At 34.6% G+C, this 18,180-nt stretch overlaps 1 protein-coding gene and 1 long non-coding RNA gene across 10 annotated transcripts in view; one reads left to right on the forward strand and one right to left on the reverse strand.

Annotated features, from left to right (window-relative positions):
• Positions 1 to 13,926, reverse strand: part of LOC150092706 (uncharacterized) — a 15,867-nt gene extending 1,941 nt beyond the window's left edge. The window contains exon 1 of the long non-coding RNA XR_016550497.1: positions 13,565 to 13,926. This is a non-coding gene — a long non-coding RNA (uncharacterized LOC150092706). The remainder of the gene's footprint in view (positions 1 to 13,564) is intronic.
• The window catches only part of LOC150092705 (uncharacterized), a 583,346-nt gene that overhangs the window by 353,759 nt on the left and 211,407 nt on the right, over positions 1 to 18,180 (forward strand). The window contains exon 1 of one of the 9 annotated variants that reach the window (XM_090414342.1): positions 4,386 to 4,470. The exons of 7 other annotated variants lie outside the window; for them this stretch is intronic. Coding sequence is in view for 1 of the 2 variants with exons in the window: in XM_090414338.1 (XP_090270464.1) it covers positions 11,800 to 11,810 (11 nt within the window). In the remaining variant the exon portion in view is untranslated. Of the gene's footprint in view, positions 1 to 4,385; positions 4,471 to 11,576; positions 11,811 to 18,180 lie in introns of those variants that run through there. One more of the 9 variants, XM_090414338.1, reaches the window with a different exon arrangement.

The raw sequence follows: 18,180 nt of genomic DNA on the forward strand, positions 1-18,180 counted from the left end.
GACTTTCCTCTAAGACGTAGAAATCTAAAGTAAGCCGCTTATACACACACACGCGCACACATACATATAAGTAATTATTTCGTACACAAACAAAAGATTGTGTGGTTAAGACATTAAAGAATGGGGAAATTTTAAAACGAAAATTTAACTCTTACTAGATTATGCCTGAATGAGGAAGTTCAAGATTAAATATTTCCTAACGTAAGCCAAATTACTTCAAAAGGATTTGTTCTCTTTTTTTTTCAGATATTAATAGCATATTTGGAATCTCCATATCTAAACAATTTCGTATTTTGACATCCCTATTACAGGGATGTCAAAATCCGAAATTACACATAATTTAAAGTGATGAAATCTGTGGTTTTGCACTTTCTTTCCAGTTATTGTCTACGTCACATGCAAGCAAAGTCGGCTTCCTGTATTTGCTCGAGAGATGGGCAGAGAAACGATAATACAGGGGATGACCAAAAATCGATTATTTACTATTCTGTTTCCTTCATTTTTTTTGTGATTAATCTGCTATCCGATCTTGTTATTAGATATTTATTTTGGCCGAGTATCTAAGTTAATGATCTAAAGGCCATTTTAATTCTATTTCGGCGAATTAATTTTATTAAATGAAATATATACTAACATTAATATTATTTTTCGATCTCCTTAAATAAAGGAAAGGAAGATTAGCTACTTGTTCTTGCAAATTCTCATAGCAAAGGAGAATTTGTAAGAACAAGTAGCTAATTTGGTACAACTAAGATTCGATTGTACTAAGGATTTCTAGTTTTCGTTATTGTCGGCTCTTTTGTAATTTCAGAATGAACTGGACCTGGAAAAATAAAAATGCTCAATGAACATAATTATTCTATCTAGATTAGTGTTTATTGAAGTTTTCGAGTCTGTGGAATTCAACATAAAATATTTCTTTTTTTCGTTAAAATTTTTGGAATTATGACAACGATTATGATTACTATTTCTCCCTTCAATGAAGCCCCCCCCCCCAAGAAACTACATATAATACAAGTTATAAATGTCGTGTGCTATGGGGAACTCCTAGGAGTTTTCGAGGAACCATAAGGTTCCCAGAAACACTGATCTAGCAGTCGTTCGACATAAAATATTTTTGAAATATAGTATCCTAGAAGATAGTTTACATTTATTTGACCTTAACATAAGAAAGATTTCGTAAACAAAAAATATTTGGTATTTTATTTTATTACTTAATATGTAGTTATTTACTAAATTTGCTCTAATTATGCATTCATTTGACTAAACATTATCCAGAGGAAAACTTAGTGTCTTATAATATTCCTTCGATGGCTTACTGTTGCTATTCCAAACTACAGGAAACTGAATTTCATAGCCAGCATTGCTCCTGATAGGACTGATCTACGGTAAAATAAGCTATAGTTGTTTAATGTACCTTTTTCTGCATATTGGCGCAGAAGTTCAGGAAGGAAAAAAAGGTTAAATGAAATGGAATTTTGTCAAGCAAAACACTCTTTTCAAATATTATATTTCTCGTTTGCGATCAAGCCCAAGAAAACACTTCTAAAAGATATAAAAATCCGTCAGCGCTACGCATCATTTGGAGAAGATACGGTTAACAGCTTCCAGCATATTCCTTACTGTGAAGGGTAATATTATTTGCAAGTTGACTAGTAGTAATAACAGTGATGATAGCATCAAGACTCACTGCTGTAGTGACTTTTGGAGAAAGATAAAAATCTGCAATGGCGTGGTAAGCATATATGATAATACATGGTTTGGGAAGATAAACAAGAACTTCTTTAGTCACATTTTTACTTTGTTGTTTAAAGATATTTTACTTAAAACCATTTCAGTATACGTTGCTCTAGACATAACACATTCTTGAAACGGAAAATTCAACCTAAGAGACATTGATAATGCGTTTTTCTCGAAACTTGATATTCAAGTTTTCAGGCGATTTTCGTTAAAATAAAAAGAAAATCTAATAACGCATAGTTCTTGTGTAATTTCTTTGTGTACAAAGTAAAAAAAAAAGAATAATGATGATGATGAAACAGATTTTTAGCACTTGAATAAGATTGCGATTAGCGGAATATTGTTTAAATTCGATTGTTGAAAAAATCTTTACGGAGAAAAGTTATTTTCCTATTGTTCGGGCAATCTACGCACCATTAACAAACTTGATTCACTGCAACAATCTGGAACGAACTGTTTGAAATAGGAATAATATACATGATTGTATTTTTTTATTATTATTTTGGTGCCTAATATACTCTTAAGCAGCTTTATTTCTTTCGCCGTTTCTCGTATTTTCTGTTACCTAATGTTATTTCACATTAGCATTATCATTTTTAAAGAAAATGACCGGATACAATGATTACATACTTGTACTGTATGTTACAAGTATGTAAGCCACAAGATATGTGTTACAATGCTAATGTCAACTATAATAGTTTTGTTGTGTTTAAAAAAAAAGATTGTTGGATGCGCGGAATCTGTATTTCTAATTTGGTCGTAATTTTTCAACAGTGATAATATCGAAGCGATAATCTCAAGAATCGGAAAGAAATCCTTCGAGAAAAATTAACTCCTCCCTCTCTCTCTCTCGCCTTATCCATTTATTAAAATACCCATTAGGTCTTATTATGTACTTCATAATTTCCAAAATAAGTATACTTTTCACTCTGGATATTTTTGTCACGAAGAACGAATTCTGTGAAAAATCTGTTATAGTATGTTGCATTTATTTTTGTTTCTGTTGCCAGCGGATGATATGCGAGGATTGTTCGTTAACTGGAAATTTTTATGCATGTTTACTCATTAAAGGTTGAAAGCTTATAACACCAATACTGGATTGATGAACGATTTAAGTCAAAAACGATCCCTGTGACCAAGAATGGTTTTTTTGCTACTTCAAATCGCTAATATGCAAGATGACGGTGATGTCATACTGTGCGATGAAAGTTATTTAATATCAAGGTTTAAATTTTGCTGTTATTTGTGTGTTTTCGATAATTGTAATAAATTTACGAACAGTTTACAATTTTTTCATTCAAAAAGGATTCCTTATCGTAGTGGGAACCGAATTCTCAGCTTGTCAGTAAGAAAAGCATCGCTCAACCACCAATCTCTCTCTCTCTCTCGCCTATTTTCTCCTGATATTATTTCATTATACGATTTTTATACGTAGACATATATATTAAACACGTACCTTCATCAAGTTATTGATATTTTTATATTCTTAGCCTTACTTCCTATGCATTTAAACGTATACAATGATGTATCTTGATGAAATCATATTGGCAGAATGAAATAAAGAGATATTAAGATGCATGGACTCCGTTTTTGTCGTGTTCCTCCTTTATATCCGTGTGTTAAAAAAATTTGTAATTCCGCGAGTCACAAAATCAATAGTTGAGTGCGGTCAAAATAAAATTGAAGTTCGAACAAAATGTCGTATTATAATTCTTCAATTCACAAGATTGCAATCGCAACAATTGAATAATTCGCTAATTTTATAAAAATTAGATGGAAGAAAACTGGGAACAGAGAATTCCTAAATCAGAAACGAAATCTCTATAGCCATGTATTTTATACAATTTCCCAATTTTTCTGAGCCATGCCTGTCACAGCGCACCGCCATTGATCGTACAAAATTCTGGTAAGTGATGCAAATTTAAAGGGGAAGTTAATCCCAACATTTCTATACGTTTTCTGTCTCCTAAAAGGTCAAGTTTCATTCTTCTGAATTCTAGGTTTTCATTTCATTTTGGATCTTTATTAACCTCGTAGACGCGCCGCTACTGCTGCTGGCGGGGCTGAGAGTTGCACCGTTACGGACATGGAATCCTCTACTTGTAGGTCCCACAACTCTTCTCGCTCCAGTCGCTCGTTTTACAGCCTTTTCTGTGGTAATGGGCTGCCGAGAGATAAGCTTACGACTGCACCGGAAGTGGGTGAGAGCGAGAGCCCACAGAACTGCCTCGGATTGACGGTATGGTAAACCACACTCACCCGATGTGATCAGGGGTGAAGTTAGGCCTGCACGGGAGACGACGCGATGTAATGAGAAGCACGAGGACTAAAGGAAGCATGCTAATCGTGGCCTCGCGATGACATGGAAAGTTACAGACATAAACCCGTAATGGCTGCTTCGCTTAGAATATTATCGCGTCTACAAAGCTTCCGATTGGTTGTAGGCCGAGTGTACGACATGCATTTAATTAAGTTGTCCACACTGCCAGGAACTTACTGACTTTGCTCCAGTATAAAACCCCATCTGGATAATACTTCGTTCTCACCAGTGTTTCCTAGTTGTTATCTACAATTCATTTTGTTCTTTCGTACATACACTTCCATCTTTGACTATGGTGAGTATTATAGCGTGAGTCTGCTGCCTATCACCAGATCATGATGATGGTCATATAAAATGTCTTCATTGGGAGTGTAAAAGAAAGAGCCCTTAAAAGTTTCCTTTATTAATCTGTAAGTCATTTTGAAGTTAATACTAAGGTTTATTTAAATTAAAGCATTTTATGATCATCACCGTAATAATGTAATACCAGTCCGAATGCCGATGAAAAGATTCGTTTATCAATCGGAAAGAAACCATACAGTGAGGTCCAGTAATAGTTAGCATATAAAAATTTACATTGTGGAGGGCCTTTGACACAGAAATTGCAGTTACAGTGAATTGAACTACGAGGAATCAATTTAAATTTTCATTGTGAAATATTTTTCTTTTTCCCATAGATAATTTGAAAATCTTTTATATTATATTTTAGCTCCCACTGGTAGTGATATCGTGAATGAAACTCCAGTTCAGTGTGCTTTACATGGTGTTTCAAATTGGTTTGTCTGAAATTGTATTGAAAAATTAATTTTATGTGTTAACCACTCATTCAACCTTTACCGATCATTAGCACAGTTTTACACTATAAATAAGAATGAAGTAATTTGATGCTAATTAAATTTTCTCTCTCTAACGAGGCACAAAAACACCGTTCTGTTCCCGCTTACCTTTCATGACTGTATTAGTACGTCTTTTATTTCTTTTCACTATCTGTTTATAAAATTAATTTGTGTCTTTGGAACAAAGTGGGAGAAGAAATATGAATACCGACAGATAAACATTGCGACCACAGTCCATCGACTAATTGGCTATCGAAAGATGGAATAAGTAGGGGAAAAAACTCTTCGAAAGACTGCGTGTGAATCGACCTCGGGTTGCTTTTGTTTAGTCTAGGAACAAAGGGGTCCTTGGTGGCCTTTTAATGCGTACAAACTATGGTCAAGTTAAATCAGATTTTCTCTTCACTTGTTCTGTAAGGATTAGCTAGACTCAATATACAAAATGATTGTCTCTAAATGAAGTACTGGTTGCATGGGATGTTATTGTAGTGTGATAATGGATAATTGTGCATAGCGCTAATTTCGTAATACTCTTTTGTTTAACGAAAGAATATCAGACAAATACGAGCCCCCTCACCAGATATTCCTCAATGAGTCAACCGATTAAAATGGAAAATGCATTGTTTTTACAACTGTTTGAGCGTTCTAATCAGCAAATTCTTTTTATAGCGTTGGAAATTCAATAGCCTTTACTTACACAAATGATTATTTAAGGTTTTAAGGAGTTAAACTGTAAAAAGTGTGAATTGAAATTCATGTATTTAGCATTGTTGCTATCGTTTTATTTGGTTCCTGTCTATTTTATCTTAGTCTTTGATCATTTCGTTTCTCAACCAGGAACAAAACCTACATTGCAGTAATTCAATTACTGCAATGTAGGTTTTGTTCGTTTTTTATCTTTTTTTTAATAAATTTGCGTCTTATCCTTCTAGAGTATTCTAAATGGAAATAAACATCACTGCATCATTATTGATAAACAGAAAGGAAAAGAAAAGTAAATTATTGATTGAATTCGAAATCTAAGATATGGGAAGAGGTAATTTCATTAACAGAAACTAAAACAGTAATTATTTTTATTCAATTTATGTATACGATAAAATGAGATTGCTAATACTAAAGTTGAGGAGAGGAGAGTGGATGAAATTTGAGTTGTCAAAAACTTTTTCTAATTAGACTTATTTTGCCTCGAGCAAAATTAATGGAACTTCACAGAAATTTAGTTTTTTACTGCAAATATGAATAATGGAGGTGAAATAAAATGTTCTGTTTGTTAAGAATAGTTGATCTAACAAAAGTATTATTGATTTACAATCATACTTTTATCTCCATTTCACGATTTGTATCCTCCGACCGGCATAACCATAAGATCATTCGCCTGCCTCAAATGGTTACACTGTATTAATGAGATAAACATCAATACTTCATGCAGCCAAGCAGACTAGGCTGGGATAATTGGACAAGGACAAGAAAGGGCTAGGTTGATAGATATCTGAAGACAGATAAATAGTAAATATTGATCTCTGATGTCAATGATTAATACTAATAGATTCGTGTTCAAGAATGAGCGTATCGGCTAGTTGTTTCTTTATGATTTTCTTGAGTCCCGTGATGGCAATTACTAGCACTTTGTATACTATCGGATATTTCGTTATTTTATCTTTCTCTTTTCATTTACGAAAGTTCATCGAAGCATTCTTCGACACTAACTTAACTGATGTAATATGGATTGTTGGACCTTAAAAATAGTGACACTGAAAAAACGAACCACGGATTCGGAATGATTTTATTATAAATAAGTTACGAAAGCGGTTATGGTTGTTTAATTTACGCAAGGCAACCTAAATATGTAAGTCGCCTGACTCCCTGCGAGGCTGGCTACCTCACTTTCAATATTTTTTAAAGCTTTTATAAATTCTGTTGTTGGTGAATTTCGTATTACACGTATCGGTTTGACCATTGGCCACATTAGGAATAATTTTTGCGTGAAATATTTCACGTAGTCGTGAAATAGTTCACGGCTACGTTCTTATTTTTCCGCCACTGAGTTAGTCAATCTCTATCCTCCGCGTGATTTAGTTTTTCTCAAACAAAACTGGACTTGAACGAACACATTTGGTAGTAGTTGTATGCATTAGAAGCTATCAAGCATGTATTTGATTAATTTGCGATTTTTTAAGGCTCAGTCATCCTGGATGGGCTTAAGTCTTCTCGTAGGAGGTCGGCAATAATGACAATAAATGCCTTTTGTCATAAATGGAATTCGAATCCAGGTTTGTTCAGAGAATATCGTTCTAACTGTGTTATGGAGACGCTAACTAACAAAACGAAATATCTCCCTCCTTGCGAGCAAGTTATCTATTTTATTGTTTCTATCTTAGTAGCGGTAAGGAATCTATAAACCTCTTAATAATGAATGATCCAGCGATTTTAATGCCCTCTTTCATAACTTAGTTCAGAGCTGAATCTATTTCCTGCCGAATGTGAATTGGACGAAATAATTAAAACATTTTTCTTTTTCAGAATTTAATTTCTCATAAATTGATTCACAGGCCTCTGTTCTGTCATGCATTAAGGTTACGAATGATAACTGGAAACCACTTTTCTATTCATGATTTTTTTTACTGAATTATAGATTAGTTTTTTTTTCTCAAAATTGAAAACTGCATTGAATGCTTTCTCGGGTAAGCAGAAAACACTATTAGTACATTATTACATTATAAATAAAAAGAAAGAAGCAATATAGATAAAAACCTTCCTTCTGTACTTAATATTTTCTCAATCACAAGGGACAATTACCTACAAAGCAATGCTCGAGCAACCATTTGAGAGGTTTCTATCCAAATATAGTACATTTCAGTTTTCTGGATTACTCATTAATATTGCAACAGTTATCAATTAAATTGGATGACTATATCGAACGCAAATTATGTAAATAGAATATATGCTTTGGAAGGTAATGATATAGTAAAATTTTCGTTATTATTAGTCGTATAATAACGATATTGATCTGGTTTTGCTGAGAAAGTATTTAGCTTTCATGAAAATCAGGATGCAGTCTCTACGAAAGTGCTAAAGTTTAATTTGTTGAAATTGTAATTGAAGATACACTTTACGCGATGTGCGTGTATCATTTGGTGGAGAGATGCAGGTTGCTTCTATAGGAATGAACTTGATTTATATATTCCTGCACTACGTGCAGGGGTCAGCTAGACTTGCAAACACTTGCAGGCGCAAACTTGACTTGTTTGCTTACTTCGGAAATGGAGTAAAAACCAGGTTTAAAATAGCTTGGTATCTTTAACATTCTTTAACATATATATATATATATATATGTTAAATATTGACTTAGTGTCTTTGACTTAGTGTCTGTAAATTCAAAAAGTAAACAGAACAAACTGTAAAACATGTTATAAACATGTGGTCCCAAGTATTTCCATAGTAATATGGAAATAATCTGAGAAATCTTAAAAAAAAGTATTCATATCCAACTGTGATATACCTCTGAAGCCGAATGGTTTCGGCAAGCATCCATTAAACGGGAACGAAAGCTACTTTCATATCCCCTCTCTGCTGGAAGGAATTTTCTAAGCCTCTTCACTTAAGGATAGTCAGGGGTAATTTTAGTTACGTAACAGAATTTGTTCTTCAAAAAATTTGAGTTTGACCCTTCATATAACACAACACAAAATTGGCCCGTGAACTCATTCAATTGCCGGACAGCCTTATGGCCTAGTAGTAGTAGTTACAGTTTCATGGATATTTCTAACCATTGCAATGGCTTGGTTCTGATCCTCATTCTGATTTCCTCTTTTGAATATCTCGCGACCTATTAATCCACCGATCCACAGCCTGCCTATTTATAACCTCCTGCGACAAATGCAAAACTTAAGATGAATTTATCGTGAATTTGCCGGACAACTGCACCATTAAACCGTGTACAATTGCACACTGCGTGGAGTTCAATTAACTGCAAACTGTTACAGAAGTGGATATAAAATGCGTATGATTTTGTATCCTCATTGTCTACTGAAAGTTTGGCAATAAATTACAATAAGACATCAAAATGAAGACTGATCTTTCGCAAGTTTTTTTTTTTTTAACTATAATGATCCCATATAGATGATAGGTCAAAAGACTTAAAAGCACATCAGTTCGTGTGTAGGGTATAGATAAGGGCTGAAATACAAGTTTATTGATGGTTTTTTTTTTCTTTTTTAAGAACTGCATGTTGTAATTGTTTGGGAATACTTCATGAGGAAGGCTGTTTCAGAGGACAAAGGTAGACGGAATAAAAGAAGAAGGGAAGAAGGAGGATCGGTGTGCTTGCAGTTACACACTAAAGGGATGCTGGGCATCTGCTGATCTCGTATTAATAAGTGATCATTTCAGGTTTGTTGGATTTTTTAACCATGCATTTATATGAGCAGAAAACAATTACCAACGTTCAAGTTGTTACGTTGGCTGGATTTAATAATGCTATGCTAAAAGACCGTATGTGAGTTTGAGCCTTTTCTGGAAGGAAGGCAACCAGAAGACATGGAAACACAAGCACGGCGAGTAAGGCAACTTGCAAATAAAAATAATAAATGTAAAATCAAACCATTTCTTTCTCTAGTTCTAACTACAAGAATAAGTTCTCCTGTTTCAATGTGAGGTTATGCCAGTTCCGGTTATTTAGAATTAACTAAGACCAAAAGATTAGTGTATTGTTTTTCATTTGTGTGTCTTCTCAGCCTGGTTTATCTGATTTTCGGGAAGTAACCTGCGTGCCATCTCTGTCTGAAATCGCGCCGCATCTTCACAGGATTAGTACTCAGGACTTTCTAACATGGGGGTGCTTCCGACTCCGCTATTGAGGCTTTCTAAACCTTAGTCTGAACACAATACTGCTATCGATAACGTTTCATCTTGGTTTCAGAAATTTAAACTCAATCAGCAGATATAACAGCATTTCATCGTGCAATGGCATTCTAGTGTATATCCCCATCGGCATATACACTAGAATGCCATTGCACGATGACATTCTAACTCTTGACATACGTTTCTTTTTTAAACAGGTGCTGAAGTACCTTTCTGCACTTACCACCAGTTGACCCAACAGCAGAGTTGATCGATCACCGCAATAACGGATCCACCGACTGAATGCGTGAACCGCATATTTGTGGGGTATGCAAGCCCGAATCCGCGAGGAGGAGGAGGCGCGGAGTTCCGTGGCTGCATTTTTCACGCAAGAAATAATAAAATTAGCTTCATCTTTGTTACTGATATGAAATTAGAGTCAAAGATTGTACGCCTGATCTGAATAGTACTGCAAGAAATAAATCTACAGTACATTTCCTTCAAATTGTGTGCAAAACACTCCTCTAGCTTTTCATTCATATTAGAAGGTAGGTAAATACTTGTGACTGCTATAATAGGAAATAGCATATAGTTTGCATTTTCCTAACTCACCAGACTGCTAATAGACAAACAATGCTGTTTGGATATCGGTTCATATGTGCGCTTCGAGGTAATTAATATAGCATAAGACATGACTTCTTATTCCTACTCGAAGTATCCTCAAATATACGGCGCGTGAAGCTTATACCATCACTTGGTTTAGAAAACAAAATAAATAATTATGCCATTCACGTGTTTAGACCCAATGAATTTTTACAGCCAAGTAAAAGTGGCTATGAGGTGGTTAATTCATTCCCGATAGTCTTTTGTCTGTTATTCTCTGCGTTCGCCGTTGGTTTGTCTCTTTATTGAAGAAAAGAAATCGAAAAATGTAATCACCCCGTTCAAGACTGATTAACTTAGCCTTGCCTGAAAAAAAAAAAAAAAACAATAAAGTATCAGAATTTCAACGTAGATCTCTTGCTCAGAGAATGAACGTATGATGAAACTACTGAACCAAGCAGTCGACATTTAAAAAATATATATCACATTACTGATACAAACGGTTTAAATGGTCACACTGAGAACGCCCATAATAGAAGAAATTAAACGAAATTTGCGTTTACATACTTATTGGCTGTAATATGATTAATGATTTTAATTTTTAGTTGTTTCAAGTCCTTATAGAAAGGCTTAAATATGTTTCCAATATGCATAGTTTTAATTTTCTTCACTCTACTTAAATATAGTAATGAAATCAATAAATAATTGCTTTTATTTTAAGTATTATTTCCAACAAAAATTATTCATTCGATATAATAAAGGAGGGGAGGGGATGAGGATAAGAAGTGTAAGCTCTTGGTAATCTTTGTAACTCCCGATTCTATATCTCCCACTCCTCCCTCCCCTTTCTTGTGACCAGCAGCGCAACACAGGAAGTTTCGCGGGAGATGCATCACAGCACTGGCGCCAGCGTCTCCTGACTTGCGTAGAGAGAGCAACAGAAGTATGGCGAAGAGCAACGTGAGGGGGCTGGCACAGGCTCTCAAGATCCCAACAACAGCAACGACAATGCCTGCTGCATTGCTTTGTGGTGAACCGCTTGTTAAAACTACGCACAACAAGGGCACATCTGATTGGTCGATCGCCCCTTTTCCGCCGCCTTCCCGCACCTACCGCACGTCTCATTTGCTAGTTGCAACCGAGGCGGATGCCATTGGACCCGCACCTCCATTGTCGTTACTGTTCGCCAAAGACAAAGTGCCGACTAAGTGTACGGCACTGCTCTCCGGTCATATTACTGAGGCAGGCAACGCTTCAGAAGCCTGCTCCCGCCTGGGACACCAGCAGTAGGACGTCCGATTTGAACTGCTAAGACCTCGAGACCTGAAAACAATTCCTCTGTCCTTGCTTCAAAACGTTCAGATGATCATTCTCACATAGTGCACGTTTGTTGTGTGTCAATCTGATCCGCCTACATCTGCCGTCGTGGTCCCCGCTGGCCGGAGCAACTTGTATTCTTCCATGGTTGTGTTGTAAGTACCTTAACTTCCTTGCACATTTTAAACGCCCTCTTCTTAAAAGAATGCACTTCCTCATCAGTGTACACGTAGCTCTATATGCTGATTTCACACAAAGGGATGATTCTTTCGTTGCAATGAACAAATAACAGTAAATAAGCTTCTCGGTTATTTATAAAAGCTGTTTCTAGAAGGCAGTTAGGCTTTAGTGTCGTAATTATTGTTTCCAGGGATAAACGGTACATTGTTATGGTATACTAGTCAATATGGGTATTCGTCATTACAATAGCTGATCGAGGCACAGCGGTTTTGATGAGCGGTAATAATCTGTTTAGTCGCCAGTTTTAAGAAATATGTATTTCGAAATATATCAAAAGAAATCTCAACAATTTCATTTTTGTTAGATTAAAAAATTAAAAACCAATTTTTTGATTACAACAGTTCAATATCTTTTTTTTTATTATCATTTATGGAAATCATTCTACAATGTAATGCTATGTTTGTTTGTTTTTTCAAAGTTAAAATTATTTCATGATCGAATTCGAGGATAGTTTGGTAAAATGGAAGTCCAGCAAGTTATGGTTTTCAAGACATGATAATTCACATGTCGTGAATTATAAATTATTATTAATTCTACTGTACAATATGAACGTTAAACAAGTAGTCAGTATTCAAAATAGTAAGAATTTCTCTGTTTTACACGCAGAGAAATTCTTGATAGTGGCTATCGTCACTGGTACAAATGCAACTGAAGTCCGATGTGAGATTTCGAAATAAAATACAGGTGTAAGTGTTGTATTTATATATTGTTCAAAAAGACTAAACACTATCTTCAAAGAGTTTTGCAAATGTTTTTTTTTTTCGTTCTATTTTATTTTTCCCCTTTTTCCATTCCCTTAGGAACTTGAGGGAATAGCATGTCGAATACCCGGTGACACATTTCAGCACAATGGTGCCTAGGGACCGAATATTATTTCGGTATGTCAAAGAAAAAAACAAAACAAAACAAGTTCGTGTGTGTGTGTGTGTGTGTGTGTGTGTGTGTGTGTGGCTTACCTGCTATACTCAAAATTCTTTTGTTTTTTGTATAATAATCTTAACGTAATGTAAAAGATTCATTTGCATGTAATGACGATGATCATTATATACAAATGACAATCGTCATTACATGCATAATATATTTACCTATCATTATCTTCTACTTTTATCTGAAGCACTTTTTAGAACTATTCGGAAGTGTTGTGTTTTCGAATTAACCAGAAAACTTTTCCCTTCAGATTATTTGATCATACTGATTATATAAAGTTAATTACAACAATATTTCCAAATTAATATTTTGATATTAAATACGTTTTGGACAGTACGGTATATCGATAGAAATCTTTAATCCAGTTATACATAGGATTCACAATAACGTTTTTTTTTTTTTAATTTTATTTTAGATACGATGCTTTATCTAAATGCTCACATTTCATTTTTGAATTTCCCTACCCATGATGACTAAGATCTGCTGTCATTAAAATTAATGAGATCGATTAACTGGAAATAGCATATATTTGGAAACAGAAATACTGTCTACGTTTACAGGGCAGTGCACTTTTTTTTAAGTATTGCACTTAATATCGTTTAACTAATTTTGGAAGATCTATTTTAAACAAACTTGGGAAAAGAGAGAGGCCAACTGTGGTCGGGAAGCGAAATCACCAACTACTTTCCCTAAATATTTAAAACTAGATCCGTTCTTCGAGCAGATTTATTACATAACTTACCCTTTCCTTAGGGGGGAACACTTTATTTTCTCTCTTCAACAGAAAACCGGGAACGATTAAGTTTCTCTTCGTCTTCCTCTGGATAACCCGAAGAGTTCCTAAACCGATCATCACTTTCGTTGTCGCGACCGTCGGTAGACACCTGTAGACTCTTCGCGTTCTTTGCGCGATCGAAATGACGATCTGCTTACAGGCCTTTTACACCGGGAACCACACACACACACACTCACACTTTCACACAAACACACACACACGGTATGAACTAATGAAATCTGAGTGGCCACTCTCGAGGTATTACACATTACCACGCTGACATCCCAAACTCCTGTATGTCAGTGACGACCCCGTATACGGCCCGCTTGCCCGTGCTGCTGCCTGCGACTAAGCGTAGACAGCTGCTCTCTTTCCTTCCGGTTTCGTGGCGTATATCCGTCAGCTTACCGACTCGCCACGTGAATTCCAGTCCTCCCCCGCCGCATTTTTTTTCCCACTGTATCCTAAATTTGGAAGGTTCAGTCTTCTTTCATGTGGAGGGGAAATAAAAAGCAAGGTTCCTGTTTCTAGTACAGAAGGGCTTGCTGGTGGGCACGTGGAGTATTCTGTGATATAAGAAAGTTCACTCGGTTCGCCTTTTTTTTTTTTTTTAATCACTTTCTTTCCGCGACTTATAAACTCCAGACTCGTTGTTTGTTTTCGTATTTTACAGTGTTGTTACTTATTTTTATCCTCTATCTTAAATTATTTTTGCGAAATAAGAAGATATTCCTTCTTACGCAGTGAAGCCATCGTGATTTCGTTTTCCTACTTTCCTATTTTGAGGTGCAAATAACCTTGGAGATGTTATGCGTTGTAAAACTTGTATGTCAATGTTTGCTCCAGAAAAGGAATTGAGTAAGTTGGATAGAAGCAAATGCTTCAAACCTTTACTACAAATGAAGGTATCGTACTTAGGTTTTGATTGTAAGTTTATAATTGTGGACTTGAGAGTATTCGGATCTGAACATACCATTCATATACAATGTTAGTGTAATGTGCTAAACCTTAGGAACTCAAAGCTTCTTAAGGATTTGCCAGGTGATGCTTTTGTTATTAGTTTATTATTAATTAATAATACTAAGTAATATTTCTTATTGTATCAGAAATATCAATGTAATATTTCGCATTCTAGAGAAGGAATTGAGTGAGATGAATAGAATCAAATACTTCAAACCTTCACCATTAAAAAGAAACAAAAAATTAATTGTGACTAAATTCAAAATGAGCGTCAAATTTAATGTATATTATAAATTTTCTCTATCGAGAATTGCAAATCCCAAAACGTACTGCATAATTTATTACTTTTGGTTTTTATTAAACTGACTTTGTGCATTTAGATTTCGGTTCATTTTCTTTTGATTCACCTTTATAAGTTTCAATGCTTAAAAGGAATAAAAGTTTTAAAGTTCCACAAGAATATTTACAAGTATCAACGAAGGCATCATTATACATAATCATAGTAGTGAGTTTTAAAATTTGCTGACTTTTCAGCTCTCTCTCTCTCTCTTGTAATTCTATTATGAGCGAGAATGGGAAAAGAATAAAAACTGAAGACCTTGGTGTTATTTCATCGAGTGACATTTCACATACTCAGCTATTCTAATTACTTGGAGTTTCATTTTTAATTCGATGTTTAAAGAATGTTGAAAGAAATTCTGTTAAAATATTGATGTTTTAAGAGGGTTTGAAAGAATTCCTTTTCAATGAATGGAATCTTTAAAAGATCTCTTTAAACATGGGAAATGGCAATAAATTATAGAGAAAGCCGCAAAGAAACCAATGTGTCAAAATGCTGTTTGTCGTCTTTTAAATTTCTGTTACTTATTTTAATTTTATTATTTTTTTGAGCTTAAGTTTGCTTAGATTAAAGGGCAGGTAACTACCCCCCAGAACATTGCAATTTACCTTCCTCCATTAGATTCTATCATTTTTAATGCACTGCCTTTAGTATCTTTTTAATGTTACGACGACTTATGATTTCAGCCATTTATTTAAGCATTGTTCGTTTTAGATTAGATTTGAGAGCTGTGTGTGTGTGCGCGCACTCCATGTTGATTCACTTTAGTTCTTTGAATCTAACGTTTCAAGACAAGATTTATGCATAGTTCTCTTATTTTTTGTTTGGTAATTATAGGATATTATTATTATTATATTTATTTTTAATGTTGAGTTATAGGTTTCTCTAAGTGACTCTTACTAGAATATGCTTATTGTGCTTAGTTTCTGCATTTTCAAAGTTGGAAGGAATCTTTTATTTTCATTATTAGTTTCAATATACGCCACCGAGAAAGTTCCCGAGTTTGTTGATTTATTTGCAGTTAGGAATATGTAATATGCAGAATAATTATTAAATCTTCATGACGACGCTGAAAAGAAAGAGACTACAATCCAGATTTAATTTATGTCCACTGCCTGATGTATAATTCAGTTGATATATTAATATATAACTATAATGTATAACTAATAAAATATATGGATGTATAAGAAAACGACCATGAATAACATTTAATCTAAAAACAATCGAATATTTTAAAAAAATAATATAAACTATGATAATTATATCTTTATCTGACAAATGGAGTAAACATTTCTTTTTACTTTGGAATGGTAATTCGATTTTGGTTATTATTTGAGGACGGAGAATTTGATACCGAACAAAATGGAAGTAACATCAGATATGAGTTTGTAGAGAAAATTGATAGCGTTCTAAGTAAACGTAATTTGATCTAATGCGCGAATGATAAGTTAAATTTTGGGTGTGATATAAACGGGACAAAAAAATTATGTAACATCACGAAGAATAAGCGAAATATTAGGTGGATATAATAGGCTTTGAGTAGAAACTAGAATACAGAGAAAAGCTTTACGTTCAATGAGGAAATAAATACTAGAATTTATTTATAATGGTAAAAATATATGATTATGAGTAGTAAAGAGATTATGGTTTGATTGTTCAGGTTTTGCAAACGGATGACCTCAACTCTATACAGAATGGAATGAAAATAAGATGGTCAACTAATGTTAATCGGAAGCAATTGAATCATTTCAAAGAGTAGCATTAAATTTGAAGAATACAATAAAGACTAGAAAATACTGTAAAAGGGTTTGCGATAAAGTAAGTTAGTCTGAATTAGTGACCTAATTGGCTGAATGGATAGCGTCTTCGTTCTCAAACTTATAGGATGTGTATTTGGAATAGGGCTGTGGTGTAGATGTTTGCGAACGTCTCTGAGAGATTTTCATCGCTCGGTATAATTCCACCATTCTGCTTATTGGAGGCCTGAAGTGGCTTAGAAAAGTTTCTGAGATTTTGGATTATTTAAAAGTTAAAAGTAGTTTTCTGAAATAATCATTCCTCTCACGTGGGTATACTGGAATGGAAATATTTTAACGTTTCGAAAGAAACTGAAACGGATGACGTGTGAGGCATCTATTTATTCTGTACAGATAAACTGTTTGTTTTGTGTTATCAATAATTTATATAAACTAAATGCGTCATTCTTAATACTTATTCCTATAAGTGTATGAGTCTTGAGTTCCTTTAGTTTTTCTCTGAAACAGATGCACTGCTGTATATTCCGTAGGCACATATTGATAACATTTCTGCTTGTAACACATGAATCCAAATAAGGTCTACCCACGCTTTAAAATCGACGTTAATGTGAGTCTATTCGAAGTTTCATCGAGTATAAGGGCAAATACCTAAACCATTAGCCATTGATCAGGACCTGAAGCCGATTAACGAAATGTGATGAGAGCAAAGACCGAGCAGTGCCGTTAACGGGAATCTTCCAGGTCGGCTCACCACATGCTGCTCGTTTTGTATTCTCACCGCAGTTCTCATCTGCTCAAATCTGAACACTTTTCTGAACTCCTGGTAGCATAATCTATTCCATCTTTCGTCTCGCCTGGTTGTAGATATGCAAAAAAAGAAACGCATGTGAAATAATAGAACTATTTCCTTATGATTCTATCCTAAAATTCATCAAAACACCTTGATTTTGGTGTTAAAAACTTGCGTTTTTTTGCTTCAAGAACTTATTTTTCTGTTATGGCAAAATGTCAGCTACCGCTGTAATCACATTAAACAAACCTTTATATATTTTGTACAGGATTTCTTTTAAATCCGTCTGTACAAATAAGCATTCATGAGTAGCTCTCCAAGTTGCTATCAAGCCAGTAGATTACTACCAAGGACTTACGTACAACGGTATTTTTAGGATATGTTCTGTATATATCATTCTACATTCAGTTTAAATTTAAGGAAATGATATTCTACTTTTTGTTTTTATTATAATTAACAACCAATATTCAAAAAATGAAAGAAATCGACCAATTTGGTTAAGTTGTGAAAATTCCCTTCTTTGGAGAAATGAGAAAGATATTCTCTCTCTCTCTCTCTCTCTCTCTCTCTCTCACACACACACACACAGAGAGAGAGAGAGAGAGAGAGAGAGAGAAGGGCGAATCTGTCTTCACATTGCTTGTATAAGTTCATGTTGGTCTAAAGGAAATTTTGATAAATTCATAAATCGAAAGCACAGGGATGGAAGCCTTCGTGATATCATAGAACTTATCAG

This window comes from Typopeltis vanoorti, chromosome 25 (genome assembly GCF_054136105.1).
Source record: "Typopeltis vanoorti isolate ZY-2024b chromosome 25, IOZ_Tvanoo_1.0, whole genome shotgun sequence".
Taxonomy (NCBI): Eukaryota; Metazoa; Arthropoda; class Arachnida; order Uropygi; family Thelyphonidae; genus Typopeltis; species Typopeltis vanoorti.